This window comes from Saccopteryx leptura, chromosome 3, assembly GCF_036850995.1.
Source record: "Saccopteryx leptura isolate mSacLep1 chromosome 3, mSacLep1_pri_phased_curated, whole genome shotgun sequence".
NCBI classification, from domain to species: Eukaryota; Metazoa; Chordata; class Mammalia; order Chiroptera; family Emballonuridae; genus Saccopteryx; species Saccopteryx leptura.
Genome location: NC_089505.1, coordinates 13,128,573 through 13,155,653, shown reverse-complemented (window position 1 = coordinate 13,155,653; position 27,081 = coordinate 13,128,573). Strand labels below are relative to the sequence as shown.

Genomic DNA, 27,081 nt, shown 5'->3' with positions numbered 1-27,081 from the left:
CCTTTGAAAGGGCTCCCAGGCAAGGAACTGTGTAGCCTCCCACCAACGCACAACAAACAACTGAGGCCCTTACAGGCAACCTGTGAGGAACTAAAATTCTGCCAACAAGCTCATGAGAGAGCCTGGTAGGCCTTGACTCCCAGTGGACCAGTGAAGGCAGCCCCAGCTGACGCCTGGATCACAGGCCATCAGGCAGAGCAGCTCACCAAGCCACGCCCAGATTTCTGACCCACAAACACTGTGAAACAATACGCGTTTATTGTTTGTGGTTGCTAAATTTTGAGATGTTTTGTTACTAGCAATATATAACTAAAGCACAAGGAGAACGGAAAAAGCTGGATTCATCCATTTCATTGGCCACAGCACATGGACAGCAAGAGGTCACAAGAGAACCACCTTGGGCCAGCTAACCCTTTGAATTCTTTGTACAAACCTGGACTCCCCCTGACCATGACAGGACATGGTCCTGTCACAGTCTAGAATCCTAAGGCTGCTGTTCTATGAAAGGTGAGGACACAGTCTCTCTCCTGGTAGAAATGGTCTGCGCTGTCTTCCCTCTCCTTAGCCTCTACTTCCTATTTCTCCCAACACAGACTAAAACATATGATCCAGTGGCCTGCCTTTACCCGGCCAGCTCCTCCTCCTTGAATGTCCTTCTTTCTCATCCTGATATTCTCATCTCTTACCCACTGGTCAGTTGTCAGCATTGGCCCTGGTGTTCTCAGATAGGTAGCCACTTTCTTCCTCTGGACTACCAAAGCACCCCAAACTTGTATCAACTACAACACTTATCACATTGCTTTGGAACTGTTTTCTTCTCTATTTGCATTGACCAGTGGGGTCCATTCAATGGTCCCTGGTGCCCTATAATAGTACCTAGTACCTAGAAAAATTCACGAAATATATGTTCAATGAAAAAATGTATTCATTGGCCCTGGCCGGTTGGCTCAGTGGTAGAACATCAGCCTGGCGTGCAGGAGTCCTGGGTTCGATTCCCAGCCAGGGCACACAGGAAAAGCACCCATCTGCTTCTCCACCCCTCCCCCTCTCCTTCCTCTCTGTCTCTCCCCTTTCTGCAGCCAAGGCTCCATTGGAGCAAAATTGGCCCAGGGGCTGAGGATAGCTCTGTGGCCTCTGCCTCAGGCACTGGAATGGCTCTGGTTGCAACAGAGCGACGCCCCAGATGGGCAGAGCGTCGCCCCCTGGTGGGTGTGCCAGGTGGATCCCAGTCGGGCGCATGCGGGAGTCTGTCTGACTGCCTCCCTGTTTCCAACTTCAGAAAAATACAAAAAAAAAAAAAAAAGTATTCATTTATAGCAGTGATCGCCTATAAGACTGTAAAATCTCAACATATGATATACATCAAATAACCAACCATTTATCAACTGGTACATACTATGAAATATAATATATTTGCCTTTGAAATGAGTGCTAGCGATATTTTTCATCAACAAATGGTAGGGGATTTATCTGCATTTATATAATTAAAATATCTCTTTCCCTTTTACGTTTCAGCCCCATTTTTGTAGCCTTGTAGGGTGCTTACGTCTTCTATTGACTAACTAGGACATCTGACTAAGAGTCACTCAGCCGTCTCTTTGTAAGCTTGTCCTCTGAGTGCTATTTCTTCCTGGAAAGAGACTCAAAATTCTTGATGCAAAAGGACATGTACAAACCAGAATTAAATTGCAGAATCTAGCAAGGCTTTTCAGAATCTACAAATCCTTTGCTAATTCGGGCACGTTTGACAAAGTCTCCGGGCCCCTTTTGTTCATGTTATAATCTAAATGTGAAAGCAGGATACTCTGGGATGAAGAACCATTTCAGTGACAGGAGGCCCTGAAAACAGCCTCAGTATATCCTGTGCACTGCCCCTCATCCCACGGTGAAAACATCTGCTAGCCCGTGACCATGAAGCACGTATTTCCTGCTGCCTTCATGGCGTGTCTTGCCTGTGGAGTCTAAAGCTGAGAGTCACTAAGTCTTTGCTGTATTTGAAATCTAGAAAATTTTTTCTGGACGTAGTACAGAACAATGGCACTGTTGGATAAATCAGGTGAAATCCCAAGGTTTTTTTGTTTTGTTTTGTTTTTGTTTTTTTGTATTTTTCTGAAGCTGGAAACAGGGAGAGACAGTCAGACAGACTCCCACATGCGCCCGACCAGGATACACCCAGCACACCCACCAGGGGCGACGCTCTGCCCACCAGGGGGCGATGCTCTGCCCCTCCGGGGTGTCGCTCTGCCGTGACCAGAGCCACTCTAGCGCCTGGGGCAGAGGCCAAGGAGCCATCCCCAGCGCCCGGGCCATCTTTGCTCCAATGGAGCCTTGGCTGCAGGAGGGAAAGAGAGAGACAGAGAGGAAGGAGGGGGGAGGGTGGAGAAGCAAATGGGTGCTTCTCCTATGTGCCCTGGCCCGGGAATTGAACCTGAGTCCCCGCACGCCAGGCCGACGCTCTACCGCTGAGCCAACTGGCCAGGGCCCCAAGGTTTTATTAACATTACTGTTCAGGCTCACAAGTTGACTATCTTAAGCTCTCAACATTTATCGTGCTAGATAAAACAAATTACACATGGTCCCTGCCTTTTAGGAGCTTAACATTTGAAACTTTATAGCAGAGCGAAGGTAAACATCAAGGCCTATCTAGAAAAGCAGATTGGTGTGACCCTGTGAATGTTCTAGTGCTTACAGAACACCAAGGGTCAGCATACCCACACTCGCTAGCAGGAATCTCTGCAACCGGCCGTGCTTTACCCCCCGTTCACAGAGGTCGTCCACGATTTGAAATTAATTACCTTTAATGTGCTATTCAAGGTTCGGATTTTGTGGAGTTTCTCATTTATGGATGGATTTTTACACCGCTTCACGAAGGACTTTCTCAGCTCCTTTTTAGTTGACGGTCGTCGGTCCCCAAGAGGAGAGAGACTGGCTTGCTCTAACGATTTGTATAGCTTCTCCATTTCATCATCTTCTGACACTTTTGTTTCTTCTATCAAAATAAAAAAGCAGTAACAATAAACCAAGTTAAAAGGTGAGAACATTAGACATTGTGGTCCTAAAACAAGGCACTGCTGACACCATGTTCTCAGACGTCTAGCTTCCAGAGGGATTAGACAATAAATCCTTGTTGTCTAAGCCCATTAGTCTGTGGTCCTTTGTGAGGACAGAGTCATGCTCCCTTTGAAGGCCTAGAGAAGATTGTTCCAGGCCTCTCTCCATGCTTCTGTTGATACCTCATTGGGGGCCAGCAGAACTCCAATATTCACAGGGTGTTTCTCCCTGTGTGCCTGTCTCTTGAATCCAAATGTCCCCCTTTTACAAGGACACTAGTCATACTGGAATAGGGCTCACCCTACTGACCTCACCTAAACCAATTACATCCGCAACTACTCAATTTCTAATAATGTCACATTCTGAGGTAGGGGAGCTTAGGACTTCAACACAGGACTTTTGGAGGAACATAACCGACCCAGGATAGTCCACCATCTAGCTAGTCAAATTCCATGTCCTTCTCACATGCAAAATGCATTCATAACATCCCAAAGTCTTAACCCATTCCAACATCAACACCCAGTCCAAAATCTAATTGAAATATCATCTCAATCTGGTACCAGTGAGACCCAGGGAATGATCTATCCTGTGCAAAATTCCTCTCCATCTGTGAACCTGGGAAACCAAAAGTGTTATGTGTTTCTAAACTACAGAAAGGGCAAACCCTAGCAAACTGATACATACCCTAAGGCTTGAGAACCACTGCCCAGATGATGTTTCTATTTTTTTTTTTTTTTTTTTTTTTTTTTTTTTTTTTTTTTTTGAGAGGAAGGAGGAGAGTTGTTCCACTTAATTGTACCATTGATTGCTTCTCATATGTGCCATGACCAGGGCTTGGACCAGTGACCTCAGGGATCAAGCCCTGACCAGGGCTCAAACTAGCACTCTTGAACTCAAGCCAGTGACCCCAGATTCCAGCCAGCAACCCCAGGCTCGAGCCAGAGACCCCAAGATCAAGCTAGTGACCTCAGCACTCTGGGGTGAGGCTCTATCCATTGAACCACCAGCCAGGGCCCAGTTGACTTTTTAATGTTCTTATGGTCTGTGGCTTTGAGCAGATAATGACCACTCTATACTTCCTTAACTCCCATTTTTAAACAGGTCTTTCCAGCCTAGGCCCAAACGCTTCTAGTGAAGGGGCTTTACCCGAGATCCCGGGGGACCAAATGTGAGAGGCTAATCCGATGGTGGTTCCGTCAGCTGACCACAGTCACTGATTTAGGACTGAGCACAGGCATCAGGTCAGGCCAGCTGGGGCCAGGGACCTTAGCTCTAAAGTATGGTTTGCAGTATCAGTGACTCAGTCTCTTTTCTTTCCTAAACTGAGTGATGTAAGCATGTGAGAAGCATCCCGAGAATCATGACTGGATCCACTCTGTAGTAAACAGCTGAGGCATGCATCTTAGTGACACCATTGAAGCTCTCTCAGCTTAAGGAGTGAACACATTGCTCTTGTTCAGATAATTCTGGGTGTGGGTCCAGTCATATACAACTGAAAAGACTTCAAACAGCATAGAAGGTCACCCAAAGAAAATCTTCATAGCTTGGCGTTGCTATAATTCCTTAATATACACTTCAGATCTTTGTTCCTTTATTCCTGGAAACTATATCTTTGAAAAGGTAGACAATGAGATTTCTCATCCACCATATATTCCTAAGTTTCTATGTATTATACTCCTGCCCTGAGACCAAGCTTGACAGTGGACCATGTAGAAAGTATGGTGTTAGGAAGTACAAAAAGCAGGCCTCTTCAAAGGGGAGAGTAATCTAGGACCATCAAAATTGAGCAAACTTCACTTACTTTACAGTTAACACTGGTAAGATTAGAAATCTTTAAGCAATAATTAGTTTTCTTCCTTTTACTACCAGAAAGTCATGAAAATGTTTCCAATAATCTTTCATTGAATGGAGAGCAAAGATGTACTAACTTTGTAACTGACTTAAAGTATTGGTCAGTAAACCTCTTTATTCTTTACCAAAACAGTCTCAAAGAGAGAGTGAAAACATTAAAAACTATTCTTAAACACAATTACTTTTTGGCTCCAGCTGTGTGAAGATACCAACAGTGGGTTTTTGTCAAGCTCATGAAAAAATGCTCTACATCATTAGTCATCAGAATAATGCATACCCAAACCACAATGAGATACTACTTTACACCCACCAGGATGGCTAAAATAAAAAAGAGAGATAATAATAAGTGTGGGAGAGAATGTAGAGAAACTGATATATTCATACATTGCTGGTGGGAATGTAAAATGAAGCCACTACTTTTAGCAAACAGTTTGGCAGCTCCTCAAAATGCTAAGCATAGAGTTATCACACAAACCAGCAGTTCTACTCCTAGATATATACCCAAGAGAATTAAAAATATGGTAACATAGAATTTGTATATGAATGCTCATAGTGGTGATATTCATATAGACAGAAGGTTGGAATCGCCAAAATGTCCATCCACTAATACATTCAATGGAATATTATTCAGTAATTAAAGAAATGAAGTACTGCTTTAACAGGTGGTGGGGCAGTGGATAGAGGCATTGGCTTGGAACACAGAGAACTTGAGTTCAAAACTCCAAGGTCACCAGCTTGAGCGCAAGCTCATTGGCTTAAGTGCTGGCTCACCAGCTTGAGCGTGGGGTCGCCATCTTGAGTATGGGATCATAGACATGACACCATAGCCGCTGGATTGAACCCCAAGGTCACTGGCTTAAGCCCAAGATCGCTGGCTTGAGCAAGGGGTCAGTGGCTCAAGTGGAGTACCCTCCCACCCCCGGTCAAGGCACATATGAGAAAGCAATCAATGAACAACCAAGGTGTCACAGTGAACTGATGCTTCTCATCTCTCTCCCTCTCCCTCTCTGTCTGTCTGTCCCTGTCTGTCCCTCTCTCTCATTATAAAAAGAAAAAGAAATGAAGTACAGAACACATTGCAACATGAAAGAACCTTGAAACGAGTCTGCTAAGTAAAAGAAGCCAGTGACAAAAGACCACATAGTGTATGAGTCCACTTATATAAACATCCAGAACAGGAAGATTCACAGAGACAGAAAATAGATTCGTGGCTGCCTGGGGAGAGAAATGGGGAATGACAGCCCCATGCAAGGTTTCCTTTTGTGTTGCTAAGAATGTTCGCAAATTAGACTGCAGAGATAGCTGCACGCTCTATGAATAGACGAAAAACCACGGAACTGGATGTTTCTGTGTGTGAGTTTTATGATATGTGAAACATATCTCAATAATGCTTGAAAGAAGTTATCATGACAAGTGATGATTCCTGCCCAGAAATACTGAGTACTGTACCAGTCCTGCAGTTCAGATGGAGACATTAGAAAGTTCTTAAGAAAATTAAATAAAAAGACATTGATAACATTATACAGAGTGAAATAGGTAAATCAGAAAAAACTAAGAACTGCATGATTCCATATATAGGTGGGACATAAAAACAAGACTAAGAGACATGGACAAGAGTGTGGTGGTTACAGGGAGGGGGGGGGGAGAGAGGGAGGGAGAGGGGGGAGGGGAGGGGCACAAAGAAAACCAGATAGAAGGTGACAGAGGACAATTTGACTTTGGGTGACGGGTATGCAACATAATTGAATGACAAGATAACCTGGAGATGTTTTCTTTGAACATATGTACCCTGATTTATTAATGTCACCCCATTAAAATTAATAAAAATTTATTTTAAAAAAGACATCTGCTTCTTAGAAGGGGCATTAGGATTAAGTACTCTGGCAGTTTTCGGACACAAAAGGGTATGGTAATTTTATACACAGGGTGGGGCAAAAATAGATTTACAGTTGAATGGAAAATAATACAATAATTAATAAATAAGAATATAAGAATGAACTCTTTGCATACTCACAACTGTAAGCCTACTTTTGCCCAGCCCTGTATTTGTTTATACTTAGGCAGGTAGGACTCACCTCGAATAAAGCCTAAATACATAGCTTTCAATATCCAGTATTTTTAGAGTAATAAACTTCAAGAAGCAAATCAAATAAGCATACAGCAAAAAAGAGAAATAGTTTTTCTAAGTTTCTCTCTGTTCACCAAGCTGTCTGGTTATGCTACTAACATTTATGATAGAAAATAAAATTGCTCTTGACAAATACATTAGTGTATAATTATGTCAGAGTAAAATGATTATATTAAGAGTATGTGTCTAATTCAACAGATATTAAATTGGTAAAGATAAAAATAACTAGAATCTTGGAGTAATGCAGCATAAAGTACATTCCATAAATGAAATATAAACAGGACTGACTTTCATTTAATTTCATTATTGTTTAATGCACTTATATGGATATATACTATCTTTAAGTTAAAATATAAGACATGTCTCTTCTACACACACATATTCCTTTCCCTGATTTAAACTTTGGGACATTAGCAATGAGAATATAGGTGTGTGTGTCGGTGTGGGTGTGGGTGTATATAATTTAAAATTAACACACAGGTAAAGTGGAACTATTAAGATTATTGAAAATTAATAAGGAATCACCTAAAATATGAACAAATAATGTTCAAAAATAGAACACTCCCTATTTGGACTCATTTAGAAATCGAAGTAATAGTAAAATAAGGTTAAAGCTGTTGGAGAAATAAGGAAAAAAATGAAAGGCAAATTATTATTGTGTCCTTCTTATCTCTCAGCCATTGTCTTTCCTTATAGGAAACCTTAAATTAAAAGGTTGTGTCTCACTTCTAATAACCTGACCCCAGAATTGCTCACAAATGTAAGAACAATAAAATAATAAATGGGGACATGAGTAATCAATAAAAGACCCTTATTGGCTCCTTTGTGTCATCATCTGAGAGATGAGCAATGTCTTGCTAGATACTCAGGGGATATATCTGTGACCTAACCCTGTCCACACCTAGCCAAGGACTTTATGGTTTTGCTGCTGCTAGTGGCTGGTACTTAGGTCTTTGGAGGACCATAAAATGAGCATTTAATAATAACAATAAAAGCAGATAAGAAATAGAACCACAATGAGCGGAAACGACCCTAAAAGTAAAAGCACACAGCAAAACACAGTTTGCACCTGAGCCCAAACCAGAGGTGAGTCCTTCCGCAGTTACTTACTACAGGGAAGCCCAGCTCTGGCTTGTCAGCCCATAGGACCCTCCCTGTACCTTTAAGGGCTTTCTCCATAAAGTACTATTGTGCAATGTTCCCTTTCATATTTTTATGTAAATACTTGTCTAAATTATAGTGACATATTAGAAAACACTAGATTATTTCTGTAATCTTACCAGAAAGAGCAAGAAAAAAGATTGGCAGAAATGACCACTGACCCCTCTCCCACTGGAAATAGAAGCCAAGTTAATTATTTCCACTTCCCTTGTCTTCTGATACAAAATAAATGAATTTTGTCAGAGAGTCAAGTGTTTCCAATGCAATTGTCATCCTTCCTGTCAAGGGTATATTTTCGTCTACTTACATAAACTAGCAAGACTTTAGTTCCCTTCTCTACATGAAGCACTCTACCGTCTCATCTAGCCACACAAAGTGCTTTGCCAAAAAAATGGTGAAAACTATTTTTATTCTGCGGATGAGAAATAAATGAAAATTCTTTAAAAATAGTGATCTTTGCCAAATGCAAATCATGATGGAATTCAAAATAATAAAAAAAAAAGTTCAGTATAGACCAGTCTTCTCAAACTTTCATAGGCGAAAGTGACCCTAGAGTTCTTATTAAAATACGGATTCTGATTTAGTCAGTCTGGAACGGTGCTGAGATTCTAAATTTTTAACAAGCTCCTAGGCGATGCCAAACTGCTGGTCCATGGACCACACTTTGAGTCACAAGGTTAGGCTGCCTGTCATCAACTTGTCATCAGCATGCCAACCTCGACTCATTGGCAGAGAAAGGGAGTGGAGTCACAAAGAGAAAGATAGGACCTGTCTAGAAGGCAGCATCTCTTTCCTCTGAGCCACGTCCAAAGCAAATACGTATATTTCTAGCTGTACTGAAAGGAGTATGTCCAGAATCCCTGCCCTAAAGCATCAAGACCTTGGATGTTGAGTTGGCACGATTTTGAGATAAATGTCGGTAACACTTTCCATCTGTTAGACGAGCGCAGAATGTCCCAGGTTCTAGTAAACCTTCTCCAACCTGAGGTCAGTAATCTCACAATTTAAACTCAAGAAAGACATGGCTTTTTTTTGTCTTGAACAGGATCTTTCTTGGTGACATTAGTAAAAGAGACAGCAACACTTTGAACTAATGGTTAGAAGTTCACTCCTTTCCAAGATTACGTCAAATGAACGTGCGCCTCTGTTCTCTTCCTCCTACGTATTGCGGCCTATTGTCTGCTTCTCACGGCACTGGCACGCTCCCAGAGGCCCAGAATCCAGCTGTCAGAACACTGTCTGCAGATCCTCTTTGTAAAGGCTGGTTTCCAACATTGACTCCCCCACCATCTTATTTTTAGTGTTTCCTTGTGCTTTCTAGAATGTGGGTTTTATTTTCCCTTTAACATAAATTCTGGCTTCGTGAGACAAGAGGAATTCGTATGCCATATTTCATACTAGAATTTGGAAGGAAATGTTGGCAAAGTCTAAAGGATGCTCCAAGAAAGATAATCTTAGTTCCCCAAAATGAAACACTTGAAAAGGTTTAGGAGATCCCAGTAGTCCCTGTTTCATGCACAGTGTTCTGTTTGAGAAAGGAAAGACAGGGGAAGGGATTGGTTACAGAGAGAAGAAATAACAGGAATCAGTGGGACGTTCTGTGCAGCTTTTAAAGACTTTTCAAATGATATTTAATATAATACCTGATGCCAATCGATCAAAAGCATTTTACAGGCTTTTCTAGTGATTCTGACAACTCTACAATATAGCAAAAGATTTAAATCATAACAATGAACAAATTTAAATTATATAACTAAGAGAAACCTGGAGAACTCACTTTAACAGTAAAGATGCTACTAAGAATGTTAGCTTTGCATAATTTTGAGGGAGAGATTGCCTGATTCTGCTGCTGTTGAGGCTGCTGGAGACAGCTATCAGGTATAGAATTCTGACTATGTGCCCAGCACTGTTTTAACTGATCTACCAACACTATCTCATCGTCTTTGTAACAACCCTAAGAGGAGAATATCACTAACCCTGTTATAAAGGAGAGAATGTCCACACATAGAAAAATTAAAAACTTTGACCAAGGCCACAAAGAGAAAAACCTAGGTTTGGATCCAAACATCAGTGTCTTAAACGTTGCACAATACTGTGAATATATTTGATTTATTTTTCTTTGGAATAAATTTCAATGCCAATTATTTCAAATCAGGTAATATATAGTCACTGAGGTGGTAGCTGGCTGGACTAGACGGCCAAGTTCAGATCCCTGCTCCCATTATTTTCTCTTCCAAGGGAAAAAATTCCCACCCAGAGCCCCTGCTCCTGGGGTGCCCAGATTTGATCCCTCAGACTCTGTTCTCATGGGGCCATTGGGCACCAGACATTAGGACAGAAAAATTCATAAGCTAGCCAGCAACCTAGGTAAAAGCCAGGTAATCAGATTCTCTACTTGGACATTTGAATTGCATATCTGGGGATAAAAACTAGCTTAAATTGGGAGCAGAAGGTAAGATCCAGGTCAAGGTTGATTTAAAAAATATGGCCGGGACTGACCAGGTGGTGGCACAGTGGATAGAGTGTCAGACTAGGACACAGAGGACCCAGGTTTGAAACCCTGCGGTCGCCAGCTTGAGTGTGGGCTTATCTGGTTTGAGCAAGGCTCACCAGCTTGAGCCCAAGGTCACTGACTTGAACAAGGAAGGGGTCACTCGGTCTGCTATAACCCCCTGGTCAAGGCACATATGAGAAAGCAATCAATGAACAACTAAGGTGCCACAATGAAGAATTGATGCTTCTTATCTCTCTCCCCTCCTGTCTGTCTGTGCCTATCTGTCCTCTCTGTCTCTCTCTGTCTCTATCATACAAAAAATAAAAATAAAAACAAAACAAAAAAATAATGTAGCTGGTAAGAGAAATATGAGAGAAAACAGACTGAGTGAAAAGTTGGAAAGAGCACTCAAACATAAAGCTAGTATTTTTACTTGTGCTCTTGAAATTCTGAGAGAAGAGTAGTTTCACATTAGTTTCCCTCTTTTTCTGTATTAGTTTTACCCTCTCTGCTGAGTCATGTACCTATTTTCTCTTGGGTATTCAACGTTTCCATTGAGTAAGACAACTCAATACTACTACTGTATCATTGCTTTTATTGATCGGAACAAACCTAGTCTGCTGGATGATCTTTAATGTTGTTTCTGTTTGTTTTATTATTATTGCCTCTTGTGGCAGTAAGTTTTGGAAATAATCCAAGGTTGAGTCCATTGTCCAAGCATCTGATATATGGCTTTACATTCTCAAAATATATTTTATTTGTTTTCTAAATGTATTCTTTCAATCATATGAGCACCCAGGATTTGGTGAAATATGTAATGTAGACATAAAATTTCTATATTTGGCCACATGATAAGAAAACAAAAACACTGGTATGCATACACAGCAGTGGTCCCCAACCTTTTTTGGGCCATGGACAGACCGGTTTAATGTCAGAAAATATTTTCACAGACCGGCCTTTAGGGTGGTACGGATAAATGCACAAAATAAAATTATACGGTCAGCGTAAAAACCGTGGTATTTTTAAATATAATTGTCAAACTTATAAGACAAGCATCAAGAGTGAGCCTTAGACGGATGTAACAGAGGGAATTTGATCATTTAAAAAAAATAAAACATCGTTCAGACTTAAATATAAATAAAACGGAAATAATGTAAGTTATTTATTCTTTCTCTGTGGACTGGTACCAAATGGCCCACGGACCGGTACCTGTCCACGGCCCCGGGGGGGTTGGGGGCCACTGATATACACTTTTTAGTGTACTAAAAAGGCATATGGTCAGGTTTGTTTTTTTTCTTTTAAAATACATTTATGAGGTGAAGATTGAATGGGAAATAAATGGCAGGGGGAGCGAGAAAATTATCTAAAACCAAAGACACAAATTCAATGCCCTACAGAGAAATATGTCAACATCAACTCCAGAATACTCTGGATCCATCAACCATGTGGCTCCATGATGGAGGCTAGTGAGAACAGCAGATAGAAATGGCAGATTTGCAACACAGAGTACTTTCCACTATACGATCACAGCGAAATGGTAGATTCAGAAGGGGAGTGGACAAGAGCAGCGAGGCAGGATGAAAGAAGTTACCCTTTTACTAAGCAGAAAATGAGAGTCTGGAATGTATAAATATCTGTACCGTTTTAGATGGAGGTCTCTTTTTCTTATTTCTATCATTATCTCTTAGTGCGAGCTATAATTTCTTGCATAACATCCTTATTTTTGCCTTACAGAAAATCCTCAATGTACAGTAAGTCCTCACTTAACCTCACCAAGAGGTTCATGGAACTGTGGTGCAACAACAAATTCTGAAACCTGTTTTACCACAGGCTAATTGATATAAACAAGAGTCAAGTTCCTGCAGCATCTCATCAATATTATAATGAAATAACATTGAATGAGATGACGTTATTCAAGGAACTGCTGTACATATTTAGAGTTATGTAATTAAATATGGCCATTAAATCCCTACTAGAATACCTTTTTCCCAGGAACCAATAACCACCCTCTGGTGGTGCAATAATATTTAATGCTATAGAGGACTGTGCTGGGAAACATATGACTCATCCTTGACTCCTGTCTTTTCTTCACACATTTGATTGATTCATTTATTCAACTCATCCACCAGTATATTCTGTGAATGTCCACTGTGTGCTACAGCAGAATATGTGAGAGCCAAGGAACACACTAAAACAAACAAGAATCCTTTACGAATCTTACATTCTTATATTTTAGTTTTACAGCATGTTCCAAATATGAGTATTTTTTTCTACCCCCATCCCCATTATGACCAACTTAATCCAACCACCACGATTTCACTGTTGGCCTATTTCAACAGCTACAGTATGTAACTGGTCTATGTTAGCTTCCTAAAATCCAATTTCCATATATTGAAGTGATCTTTTAAAAATGTAAACCACACCATAATACTCCCCAGCTTCAATTTCTCCAAAAACATCTCACTGCACTTGGAACAAAATCCAAACACCTTATAGGACCCAACTAGTGTCACATAAACCAGCTGCTACTGAGTTCTCCAATCTCTTCCTATGCCTCCCCTGCCCCCCTGCTTCAGCAAAGTATAGCGCATACAATTACCGTAGAGACTATACCGTCTAGGTTTATGTGAGTGCACTCTATAGATGTTCACACAACAATAGAATCACATTCAGAATGAATCCCCATAGATAAGTGATACATGTTTGTCTCTAGATGCTTCTGTTTCTATCATTAAGCGGCCTGTACTGCTTCATCGGTAGTTATGAAACAACATGTAATACAGTGATTATTTCGGGAAGGAAACTATTCTGGTTATACCATGTGGCTTGGCTCACATCACATCTAACCCAGCCCTGCGTCTTGCTGATTATTTATGCAGAATTATACTTTTTCTAATTTTTATTTATTGATTCTTAGAGAAAGAGACAGAGACAGAGAGAGAAACATTGATTTGTTTTTCCCTTATTCTTCCCATCATTGGCTGATTCTTAGATGCTCCCTGACTGGGATCACACTCACAACCTCAACGTACTGGGATGATGCTCTACCAACTGAACTACACGGCCAGGGCTATGCAGAATTAAGCTTAATCAGGTTGTTAAAATGTCAAGCTCTCCAGTCAAACAGAACTGCATTTTTCCAAGCACAACTTGCACACATACGAGGTGCATGACCACTTTCAGAAATTTACTTAACCACTTTAAGCCCCAGTTTCTTCATCCATGAAATCGAAGTGGCAATAAAGTACCTACTTTTACATTTGTTGTAGTGGAGAAGAAATAAAAGCTTTCCCTTTGAGATCGGGCACAGCACAAACATGCTCGCATCACCACTTCTATCAGCGTTGACTGCAGGGCCAACCCAAGGCCAGAAATAAAGTAACAGGCACAATAATTGGAAAGGAAAAAGCAAAACTGTCATTATTCTCAAGGATACGATTATGCTTGCAAGAAAATCCTCAAGATAAATTATTAGAATTAAAGTGAGAACTTAGCAAGTGTGCCAGGTTTTTTAAATAATGCATTTTAAAACTCGACAGCTCATTCAACACAGAGCCTTGTCCCAGGGGCTCTCCTGCTCTCTTCTTTAATGAGAATGGGATCCTGGGGGCCACAAGGGGATCTTGGCTCTGGGAAAACTAGAGCTGCTTCAACTTCCCTGGATTCTAGCCCCCAAAGACTTGACCATTGCTCCACCCATGAACTGTGGAGCACTTCAGAGTTTCTAGTTAAGCAAAGCCCACTGACTCACCACGTAAAGTTGAGTGTCAACTTTTTAAGTAATGGTTACATATACTGAATACACAGGATATTTCATGTAGTCCTCAAAATGAAAACTACACAAATTGGTCAAAGTTGAACACATAAAAGAGGTAGTTGACTTTTTTTTAATAAAACCTCCCAAAAGTTAAAAAAAAAAAAAAGCTATTTTTTACACCAGCAATAGTTATGGAAAGGAAATATATATATATATTATTATTATTATTTAAAATTTTAAAAATCTAACAAAATACCACAAGGAAAGATTCAAGATTACCACAGGAAAGATTATAAATAAAACTTTACTGTGAGATGTAATAAAAGACAAATAAATACAGAATGGTAAAGAGATCATTTTTATAAATTGGAAGGTTTTTAATTGTAACAATTTCTATTTTTCTCAGATTAAATCTAAAACTGTAATGTAATTGATGCCCAAATTCTACAATGTAATATAACTTGACTAGGTGATTCTAAAATGTGTATGCAAGTTAAAATGCCCTAGAATATCCCAAGCACTCTTTAAAATGAACAAGGTAGAAAGAGTTGTCCTATTAAATATTAAGACTCGTCTCACTAAAAAGAGTAGTATGAGTCAGCACAGAAAAACAGACTGATGAACAGACAGAAATCTAAGAAGTAACAGTGCCCGATTTTCAACAAAGATGGCATTGGGAACTCATGTGGACATCTGGGAGAAAAATGGATTTTACATAAAAGATATTAGAAAAATTACACCTGCATATGGAATAAGATAATATTTTATCTTATTATGACACATTTAAAAATCATTCCAAGTGGATTAAAGTTTATAAGATGACGGCAGATTATCTTCATATCAGTATAGGGAGGACTTACCTAATGATGACGAAAAGCATTAACCATAAAGAAGAAGACTGATAAATTTAATCACATTAAGACTGACTTCTGCACTGGCATGTTGGCTCAGTGGTAGAGCAACAGCCCTGTGTATAGATGTCCTGGATTCGATTCCCAGTCAGAACACACAGGAGAAGTGACCATCTGCTTCTCCACTCCTCCCCTCTTCTCTTCTCTTCTCTTCTCTTCTCTTCTCTTCTCTTCTCTTCTCTTCTCTCTCTCCCTCTCTCTCTCTCTCTCTCTCTCTCTCTCTCTCTCTCTCTCTTTCTCTCTTCTCCTCTCACTGCCATGGCTCAATTGGTTCGAGTACATCAGCCCAGGAGCTGAGGATGGCTCCATAGAGCCTCTGCCGCAGGCACTGAAAATAGCTTGATTGTGAGCATGGCCTTTGATGGGCAAAGTGTTGGCCCCAGATGGGGTTGCTGGGTGAATCCTGGTTGGGGTGCATGTGGGAGTCTACCTTACTATCTTCCCTCTTCTCACTTGGAAAAGAAGAAAAAAAAAAGACTGACATCTACTCATTAAAAGATACCATTATAAATGAAAAGAGAAATCAAAAAGTATGGAAAATATTGGCAATACATACATCTGACAACAAAATAGTATCTAATACAAATTCCAGAATATATAAAATCTATTAGAAAAAAATCTAAGAAGCGTGGGTAAAAGTATTCAAATAAACATAAAAATGTGCTAATTCCTAGTCAAAATTGCAATTTTGCAAAAACCTAAGTCTACTACTCATGAGGATGTGGAGCTTTGAGAGCTATTGCTCAGACTGGAGAGACAGAACTTAGTACAGCCAATTTAGAAAACAATTGTTATCATCTAGTAAAGTTGAAGATAGGCATACATCAGGGCCAGTAATTCCATTCCTAGATACATACCCCTAGAGAAATGCAGGCATATTTAGACCAGGATCCGTGCATAAGAATTCCCACTCAGAGAATGAAAAGACAAGCCACAGACTGGGAGAAAATGTGTGCAACCACATATCTGATGAAGGTCTTGTATTCAAATACACAAAGATCTCAACAATGAAAAAACAAAAACCCAAATAGAAAGTGGGTAAAAGATTTCAACAGACACTTCAGCAAAGAAGATATAGAGACAGCAATTAGCACAGGAAAAGATGCTCAACATTAGGTATCATTACAGAATTACAAATTTAAAATGACCAGATACCACAACCCAACTACTAACATGGCAAAAATCCAACTACTAACACTGACAACGCCAAATGCTGGTACAAACAGAAGCTCTCATTCATTGCTGATGGGGATGCAAAATGGTACAAACAATTTGGTGTTCTTACAAAGCTCAATATAGTCTTACCATACAACCCAGCAGTTGTACTCCTAGGTATTTACCTAAATAAGTTAAAATTTTTGTATCGACACTGATATCTGTACACACATGTGTATAGCAACCTTATTTGTATTTTTTTTTCAAAAACTCAGAAGCAACTAAGATGTCCTTCAATAAATGAATGTATAACGAACTGTGGTACCACATTTATACAATGTGATATTATTCAGCCATAAAAAGCAATGAGCTATTAACCCAGGAAGATGCACAGAGGAAACGGAAATGTATCGTTCTAAAAGAAAGAAAGCAATCTGAACATCACACCTATTGCATTGTTCCAGCTATATGACATTCTAGAAAAGGTAAAACTAAAGAATGAAAGTATCAGCGGTTGTCAGGGTCTTGGGAAAAGGGTGGAAGAGATGACGAGGTGGACAATAGGAGATTGGGGGGGGGCAGTGAAACTGTTCTGTATAATGTTGTAATGATGGATATGTGACAGTAGTTCCTGTCAAAACACACAGAACTATACAGAACAAAGATGGAAATGATGGGCTTCAATTGGAAAAATGTGTTAATATTAGTTGTCCACTGTATCAGGTAAACCACACTAATACAAGATATTAATAATAGCAGAAGAGGGATTAAATGGAAATTCTCTGTACTTTCTGCTCAATTTTTCTGTAAATCTAAAACTGCTCTAAAAGTTCAGTTTATTAATTTCAAAAAATGTTTACATCAGCATTTACTATAAGGGCCCAAAGCTGGAAAAACAAAATGTACACCAATAATTGATAAATTTCTTGAGGTATACTAAAAACAACTAGGTACTATAAAGCATTGAAAATAAACGAATTCTACCCACACAGGGCGGATTTCACAAAAGCTCGTCACAGGGCAGAGAAAGCAGGTGGTGGGTCATACATGCCTGAGATCAAAGTCACTGAGGTCAACAATTATAGATTCAAGATTTTCTGAAACATAAATATTTATGCCGATCTTCAGAACATAGTTCAAAAAATAGGATCACTAGAAAATTTTCTAGGGACTAAGTTACGTAATAGAGATACAAAGACCAAGATCAGTCTTCACCTTGATAGGCTATAGAGTAGTGGTCCCCAACCCCCAGGCCATGGACGGATACTGGTCCGTGGGCCATTTGGTACCAGTCCACAGAGAAAGAATAAATAACTTACATTATTTCCATTTTATTTATATTTAAGTCTGAACGATGTTTTATTTTTTTTAAATGACCAGATTCCCTCTGTTACATCCATCTGAGACTCACTCTTGACGCTTGTCTCAGTCACATGATACATTTATCCGTCCCACCCTAAAGGCTGGTCCATGAAAATATTTTTGGACATTAAACTGGTCCGTGGCCCAAGAAAGGTTGGGGACCACTGCTATAGAGTATTGATGCTATAGAACCCCTCCTGTCTCACACCTTTGCTTTCCCTTATTTCCACAACCACCCCAGTTATTACAGAAGCTTCCTAATTCTTCTAATTTCCCTATATTCCTAAAAGAGTAAGTCTCCTCTTATTTTCTCCTACTCCAAGTTCTAAAGCTGACATAATTCTTATAAAGTATGGCTTAAATGTACGATTACCCTTGTTAGAAATGGTCATCCATTATCTACTGAAATAAACTAATGACTAGCCCAGTATTCAACATCACCCAAATTTCTTCATCTCTCTTCCTCACGTCTCCTAGCTCTATGCACAGAACCTCCCACTTAGATCACATCTCAGATTGCTTAGATGTGATCTTCCATATTTTGAGTCCCTGGTCTCTTTCAAATCCCTCTAGTACTTTGTATCTCTCTGTGGCACTTATTTTACTCTGTTTTAAGTGTGTTTTGTTCCTCCCACTCTCCCTATTAAATGTTAAAATGTTTTAGGCCCAGAAATAGCATCTTGCTCATCTCTGTATTTCTATTAGCACAAAGTACTTGAATAGATGTTAGGTACTCAAAAAAATAATAGTGTTAAATTGAATGGAGTTTCAGTATTCAACTTTTTCTACTTATTATCTTCTTGCTTCCTAAAGAGACGTGCTACAAAATTCCTACAGCAACATCTGAAGGAGCTGGCTAAAATAATGTGTAATATGTACCGCTGACACTCAAATTATAATATATAACAAGTTTTGTAAAAATCATTAAATTAAAAAATATTGTTTATTTATGCCATTTTACCAAGATGTCACATTCTAGTGTGCTTTTCTTTTCATTCGAAGTGTTTTTTATTCACATGACTCTGAGATTAATTCCAGCTGTACTTGGATTGAAAAATATATTTGCATAAATTGGATATTAGTCTTATTAGTGGTTATTAGCTTTACAGCATTCAGGGTATGGTCACTTCATTCATAGAGTAAACATAATGAAATCATTTCCATGTTGTTAACATAATGTAAGTAGAAACATACATTGTGACTCATCACACTACAGGCATAAGTTATGGGCCAAATAACCTCTCCCAAGAGAAAGGTACAGCATAATTAAACTGAGCTGAGATGAACATTCCATTAACCCCACCACCTCTTTTCCCCTAGGCTTTGTAGAAACTCAGGGAAGAATCTAGATAGTTCTGGAACTCTGAAATTCCCAATGTGGGAAGGCAAGAGGATGCAATTAACATCGTGCATTTTATAATAGCTTACACAGCAGGGGAGAAATGTCTAACAAGGTATTTAAATTCAGCATAAAACCCTAGCAATCACATTTTTAATTGCATACCAACCACAAAAAGACTCTCTCATAGCCTAAAATAAAAAGAAGGCTATAACACATGCTGTCCGCTTGTTTTCAGGACTCAGTTATTAACCTTTAAGAATCTCTTTTTCTAGGGCAAAAGCCTCTTTCTCCAAAATATGTATCTAGAGACTGGGACTTCATTTAAAATCCTAATTCCTGATCTGGACTATGTAGAAATTTCAATCTGATATTACCTGAACAATATTTCAGACACAGGAATTTCAAGGCTTTTTTTTTAATTGACAGATTAAAAAATAATAATTTTTGAAAGCCCCTAAACTGAAAAGCTACTTTCTCTAACACACATGTTTAAATAAATGCAAAGTATATATTCTAATTGCTTAATGGCAGATAATTGGAAACAAGCAAAGACAGGATTGCTGTTTCCATAGCAATGACTACATGTATTCTAACTCTTTTGGGAATTTAACCAAATCCTCAGGAGCAGGCAAAAATCATCAGCAAAAGAATTGTAATATACAGCAACTGCCAGCAAATCAGTGGGAGAACACTTTTATTTTCTCTTCCTTTCTACTGATAGAAACACTTTCATGGTAAGCTGTTTGAGGAAGCATATAGATTTTGTTGGTCACTCTACACTTAACATTTAAAAACACAAGGCTTCTTCCTTCTTAGAATACAAGAGCTGTTGGTACCCAGCCAGGTTCTGCAGTGCATGCATTCCAAGAGTGACATTTAGACATGGGCCCAGACCTCATGCATCTTCCCATGACTTGCAGATTATTCACCCTAAAAGACAACTCAATCTGAAGGGCTATCTCTTGAGGAAGAATGCAAATAGAATTTTATTCCCTATTTGGTTTTTGCAACCACCCTCATCTTGGGGTCCTCTCCTCCCCACCTCATACGGTCCAATGATTAAAGTAATAATTTTTAGCAGGGAAAGAATAAATATAGTACTTTTCATTATTTTCTTTAGTTGCACCACTCCTATATATGGAAGAATCTTCTAAGTACCAAGTGAGAGGCCATCGAGTTGGAGATACTTATATCCTCTCTTCAGTGTACCTTTGTGAAAACACAATGAACCATATGCAGTTATTCTACAGAGAAAATGTTTGTCTCTGAATGAGAAAACACCTCCAATGGCAAGGACACCTTCTTTCCTAAGAACACACTCTATTTGGAACTTCCTCAATGTTAAAAAGAACTTTCTTATGCTGAACCGAATATACCCTCCTCCTCACTTGCTCTGCTGACCTCAGTGGTGTACTTCCAAGGAGATACACAGGCTTCTACGCGACAGCACCTTGCAAACCTGAGGCCAGCATGAGTCTACACTTGCCATCCTCGCAGTCCAAATGTGACCCCTCTATTCCTCACATTATTAATTTCTATATTCCATTAACTCTTTCCTGTAAGACTTAGGTTTTTTTCAAAAGCATAAACTGCGTTCTACTTTGTGATGGACAGTTCTGGTGCTGTCCTCCAAAATGCATGCAAATTGTCTGTCTTCCTGTTAACCACATAGGCCTTCTGGGACCAATTTGCTAGTCCAGACTGTGGTTATGGCCCAGGGAAGGTGGTAGCTCTAAGTCTGTTTGGAAAGATGGAGGTGATGTTATAAATATTAGACCACAAAATCTTGATCTAATTCCTACAGGCTTCAGAGCACAGAACATAGGATCAAAAACAGAGGCAAGCCCTTCCTCAGATTGGTGAAAAAAATATATTCTTTTATGATCACTTCTCACAGTTGATTCTAAGCATTTGGTTGGTGACATTTAAAGCAGATAGTGAATGGCCTCAAAGTTGGAGTTTTCCACATGCATGCAAACCCCTCTACAGAAATATACTGTTAGCTTAGCCCCACAAGACTATTTAATTACTGAATCATCAGTCATGACTTCAAATACTTTTTTTTACAAATTAACTATTAGAGTCCCACATCCACACCCAAATATTCATTCCCTAAGCAAAGTAAAACAGTTCTGGTTTACCTCTGTCCATCATCTTTGATCCAGTAGGCTTATCGGGGACAGTAAGATGGTTGCTACTCAATGAAGACGTGTCATCACTAGACAAAGAGTTCAAAAACCCACTTTCTGACGAGGCGAAGCTGTGCTCCAGGGCCCGGTGACTGTCAGCCTCTGAGGGTGCTGGTGAGTGGAACTGCACGGCAAATGCTATAGACTGTCCCACATCCTCAGCAGCAGACGAGCTGCTCATGTCGACCCAGGACTGTCTTTCTTTAGCTGAGGAGGACAAAGTGCCAGAGGTCCTTACGGTGTTCTCCGCGGAAGAGAAAGAACACGATGCTTCACTCAGTTCCGGTGGCGATGAAGATGGCTGCTGTGCTGCCTAGTTTACACACAGAAAATCAAAAGAAATAAAAATAAAGCATGATTAAACCAGCACTCTCTACTCTTCATATTTAATGATGGCGCTTCAGTGTTTCAAAAAGTGACCAATAATAAGAGTCCAAAGGAAAATGTATGATAGTTATATCCATATGACCAGCGTGATGACGCCACTTTCCAAAAAACTGGTTTGTATCATTTTGAATTCACTGCTCTACGATCTGAAATAATTCTCCATATCACGATTTACCCTATTCTTCAATTTCCTCTGGAAACTTAAAAGGCCTCTTTAGAGAACTCTTTGAACAAGAAGAAGATTGCAATCTGCCACTGAACTCTCACTGATGGAGACAAAATCTGGAGAAATCTGATTAAGGAAAAGAAAGCAGAAGCAGGAGCCAGACAGGAGGCAAAATAATATTAACTGAGTGGTTATCAGTCAATGTGGCAAAGCACATCTATTTCAAGCCTTAAATATCTTTGACATATTCCTTGGCACATGACCAGCATCAGCAGGTCGTAACTCTATAGATCGGTGAACTCATGTTAACTCATTCGCTCTTCAATACTTTAAAAACTTTAATGATAAACTTTCGCCAAAGAAGACAAGAATGTTTTCGTAGGCTCCTGATTCATTATGGAGAAACCAAACATTGCACACAGATTCTGTGAAGTGGGCTGGTGATAGAGGATCTTCGGAAAGCTGTTCCTGGCATCCAGGTCAAGGCTAAATGGCCATCCTTGGTAAAATGTTCCCCAGTCCATGCAGAGACCATGGCTGCAACACCACCAACTGTCCTCTCTCATTTAGTCTGAGATTTTTATCGTTGCTACACTTTGATGTTAAAATATATTAAGAAAACTAATTTGGATGTGGTTTTTAAGAGGAGACAGAGATATTTAAAGACTAAAAAGGACAAACAGCCTGCTCTTTAAATAACCGAGACATCAGCTAATATGGTCCCCAACAGGGCAGAGGCAGTGGGAATGGGGGACATGAGGCAGATTGTGAAGCAGTCAACACATCTCGTGGTTGACTTTCAGAAGATGAACTGTGAAAGCAAGAAACAAAAAATGTAAGAGCCAATTTTAGAATAATCTTGAAATCAGTTAAATGTTCAACCATCATAGAGCTTACAATACTATTTCGCACCTTGAGGAGGGAGCATGACATTTTATTCCTACCTTCTCCTTAAAGGTCTAGTCATTGATAATTATCTTACAGCTCTCTCACTTGCAACCATTTCTATTAGCTTATTTAGTACACATATTGAAAGATCAAGTACACTTTAGTAAACATCTGTGCAAGGTTTATCCTACCAGGATTACATGTTAATTTCTAAAATTGATTTCACCACTTCCTGTGTTTAAGAGACTTCCTCCTCTGCCACTGACCAATGGCCCATAGGTGGCAGGGTTTATTCTTATTTACCTTCTTTGGTTTGCTTTAGCTGATTGTTCTTTCCATCATTTGGATATAAAGGAACTGCTCTTCTGAATATGTGACTGTCATGTTTAAATGATCTGCACGAGCTTCTTAAAGATGGAATTATAAGTACCCTATTTGTCTTGTCAATTTCTCTGCTCCACCTATTGGGTGGTCTACTTTCTAACTGTATTCAAACTCCAACTGTTCCATTTCTCAGCTATGCCCAGCCCTGAATCACCACCATCTCCCACCGGATGGCTGCACACCTTCCCTGAGATGTCTTTGCTTCTGTACTCAGCCCCACGCTGTATGCAGAACAGATGTTTAATGATTTTTATAGCTCTTAAATCACTTTGTAACTTATAATATCAGGTCTGAAATGTGAATGAAGTTGGCTCCTTTTATGTTCCTTTGTGATTTCAAGGAATCCGGGATAGTGATTTCTACAAAAGATCTTCTAAAGTAAAACCTACATACAGACGCCCATCTATTTCGAGTGTTTTTACTAGGCCTGTCAAAAAGCTCCCGTTTCTAGTTTTTCTGTGAATAAAATGGATGTTCTATCCACTATCCATCTTGTGAAGCCTTTTCAAAGAAAACGGGAACCTAAACAATCACCACTGATGCCCTCATGGGAGACACCGAGGGCGGAGCGTGAATGAGCCACAGATACAGAGCCCCGTATTGGTCTGGTGCTAAAATCTCACTGCTTGTCTTTCCTCGATACCCATTAGTACAATTGGATATTTAATTTAAAATTTCAGTGAAGATTTAAAAATTGTTTGAGAACATTTTTTAGAATAAGACTTTATGATTTCGAGTTCGTTATTGCACAATGAAAGTTTATTATCCATGTTTTTTAAAGCCAGGACTATGGTGCGGGGGGGATGTTTTTGAACCCAGGCTTACAGAGCTCAGTCAAGGCTAGACTGTGCCAGATTGAGCCAGAACGACAACTTGATTCACACTCTGGGTGAACGTCACCATGATTTTTTAAATTACATCTGTTTAAATATAAAGCTTAAATGTTTTTTTAACCAAGTGTCTTGCATGTCTTTTATTTCAGAAACAAAAACAAAATCTGCCTGGGAAATATGTAAGAATGAAGAACACATTCTGGTTCTAAGAAAAATAAATCCAGCTCCTCAATATTTATCTATCTCTAATATATTTACTCAGAAAAAGAAAAAAGTGTTAGGCTCAGTGGCCTTCCAAAAAATGCTCAACAGAGAACTCAAAGAAATGACATTTGATTGATAACTCCAAAATTCTAAAGATTCCTTCCACATCAATGATGTAACTTGTTGATCTCATGAGCATTCCTTCAATTTAGACACAAAATTAAATTCAAAATGGATTAAATACTCAAATGTTAGATGCCAAACCATAATAATCCTAGAAGAAAAAAATAGGCAGTAAAATCTCAAACATTTCTCATAGCAATATTTTTTTCAGATATATTGCCTGGGAAACAAAGGAAAAAATAAACAAATGGGACTACATCAAATTATCAAGATCTTTCACAGCAAAGGAAACCATCAGCACTGGGAGTACACATTTTCCAAAGATACATCTGACTAAGGGGTTAATATCCAAAATTTATAAAGAATGCTTATACAAGTCAACAGCAAATAAAGCACAAACAATCCAATTAAAAATAGGCAAAGAACCTAAATATAAGAAATAGCATATATGTGTCAAAGCAGACATACAAAATGATGCTCAATGTCACTAACCATTGGAGAAATACAAATTAAAACCACCTCATACTTCTATTTATGGCTGTCATCAATAAGTCAACAAACAAGAAGGGCTGGTAAGGGTGTGGAGAAAAGCAAACTCTTGTTCTCTGGTAGTGAGAATGCAGACTGGTGCAGCCACTACGAAAAGCAATATGGAGTTACCTCAAAAAATGAAAAATGGAACTGCTTTTCCATTTCTGGGAATTCCACTTCTGGGACTATATCCAAAGAAACCCGAAACACTAATTCAAAAGAATATATGCTCCCTTATGTTCATTGTAGCATTGTTTGTAATAGCCAAGAGTTGGGAGTAGCCTAAGTGTCTATTAGTACATGATTGGATAAAAAGCTGTGGGACATTTATACAATGGAATACTACTTAGCCATAAAAAAGGATATTTTTCCCTTTGTAAAGCATGAATGGACCTGGAGAGCATTATGCTAAGTGAAATAAGCCAGTTCGAGAGACAAAGACCATATAATTTCACTTATATGTGGAATCTAAGGAATAAAATAAACAACAAACTAAATAGAAACAGACTCATAGAGAACAAACTAAAAGTTTTCAGAGGGGAGGGCTGGATGAAAAAGGTGAGTGAGCAAAAAAAAAAGGAAAAAAATCTCAAACCTTATAAACACAGTCTTATAAAGCACAGCGATCACCAGAAGGGAGAGGGGTGGAGGAGGAAGAAGAAGGTAAAGGGGGATAAATGGTGAGGGAAGGAGACTTGACTTTGGGTGGTGAACACTCAGTATAATATACAGATGATGGATTAGAGAATGATATACCAGAAACATACAATTTTATTAAATAATGTCATCCCATTAAATTCAGTTAAAAAATTGGTCTAAAATTTACCATATTCAAAATTTAATTATATTTATACCTTGTTAATTTTGACCATTTCTGTTTAACAAAAAAAAAATTTTTTTTTAATTTTTTTATTTACTTTTTTAGATTTTATTTATTTACTTTTATTAGAGAGAGAGGGGAGAGAGAGAGAGGGAGAGATAGAGAGAGAAAGGGGGAGGAGCTGGAAGCATCAACTCCCATATGTGCCTTGACCAGGCAAGCCCAGGGTTTTGAACCAGCGACCTCAGCATTCTAGGTCGACGCTTTATCCACTGCGCCACCACAGGTCAGGCAACAAAAAAAAATTTTAAACATACTCATTTAATAAATATTTACTTCTGGTCTTGGCTGCTAGCCAAATAAATGAGACAAGTGACCGTCATTCTCTACAGGCAGAGGGTAAAAACAATAGAGGTCACTTACATGGTATTTAACACCTGAAATCCAGGAACTGGCAAAACACAAAAGTAGATGAAAGCTTTACCTCACAAAGTAGAAAATTCTGGCAGAAGTCTGGTATGTAAAGGAGCTACTCTAACCTATCAGAAGCCATAATTATTTAGGTCCATGGATGATGGGCCCGTGTCACGCTGGAGTGGACAGAACGTATCTAAAGCTAGACTGGCTGGGGCTCCCATGTCAGGTGCTCCATCTACTGGGTATGTGACCAGGCTGTCCAACCTCTCTGAAACTCAGTTTCTTCACCCATGAAATGAGGATAGTAGTATCTACTTCCTCTTGACCAGGGGATAGGAAACAATTTTATAAACTAGGAACAAAGGCACTCATCACAATGGAAATGATGGATGAATTTGACACCTTGACATCATGACTATCTGTTTACAAAAAGAAAACCAAAATTAGAGTTTTAAAAAATTAAAGCCATGGAATGGGAAACATTTTTCTCACTTTTAACTGTCAATAGCTAATGTACAGAATAATAAGTAAAGATATTCTATACACCTAAAATAATAATAAGACAGCTAAAAATGTACAGAAGACTTAATAGACACTTCACAAGACAGAAAATCCAAAGAGCCAACATATAGGAAAAGATGCTTGGCCTCATTAGCAATCAGTGAAATGCAGAATAATACTACTACTTCTCAAGGCTGTTTGGGGGAGTAAACAGTTATATGTTTAAAGCACCTATGTCAGTTTTGGTACATGGTACTTAGAAAAAAAACCCATAAACCAACTTCCACAAAGGTCTTTGCTAGGAGCTATCATTATAATGTCAATGATATTATAATGCAAATCAGATATAAAGCAAATCTCCACAACTTTAATGACCATCAATAACAGGGGTCCCCAAACTTTTTACACCGGGGGCCAGTTCACTGT

The 27,081-nt window shown here is 39.1% G+C and overlaps 1 protein-coding gene across 2 annotated transcripts in view; it reads right to left on the bottom strand.

Moving 5' to 3' along the window:
- The window catches only part of IPCEF1 (interaction protein for cytohesin exchange factors 1), a 132,434-nt gene that overhangs the window by 5,651 nt on the left and 99,702 nt on the right, over window positions 1-27,081 (bottom strand). For both annotated transcript variants that reach the window (XM_066372957.1, XM_066372956.1), the window contains 2 exons: window positions 21,354-21,714; window positions 2,796-2,989 (listed from right to left, as the gene is read on the bottom strand). In XM_066372957.1, the coding sequence (XP_066229054.1) occupies window positions 2,796-2,989; window positions 21,354-21,714 (555 nt within the window). The remainder of the gene's footprint in view (window positions 1-2,795; window positions 2,990-21,353; window positions 21,715-27,081) is intronic.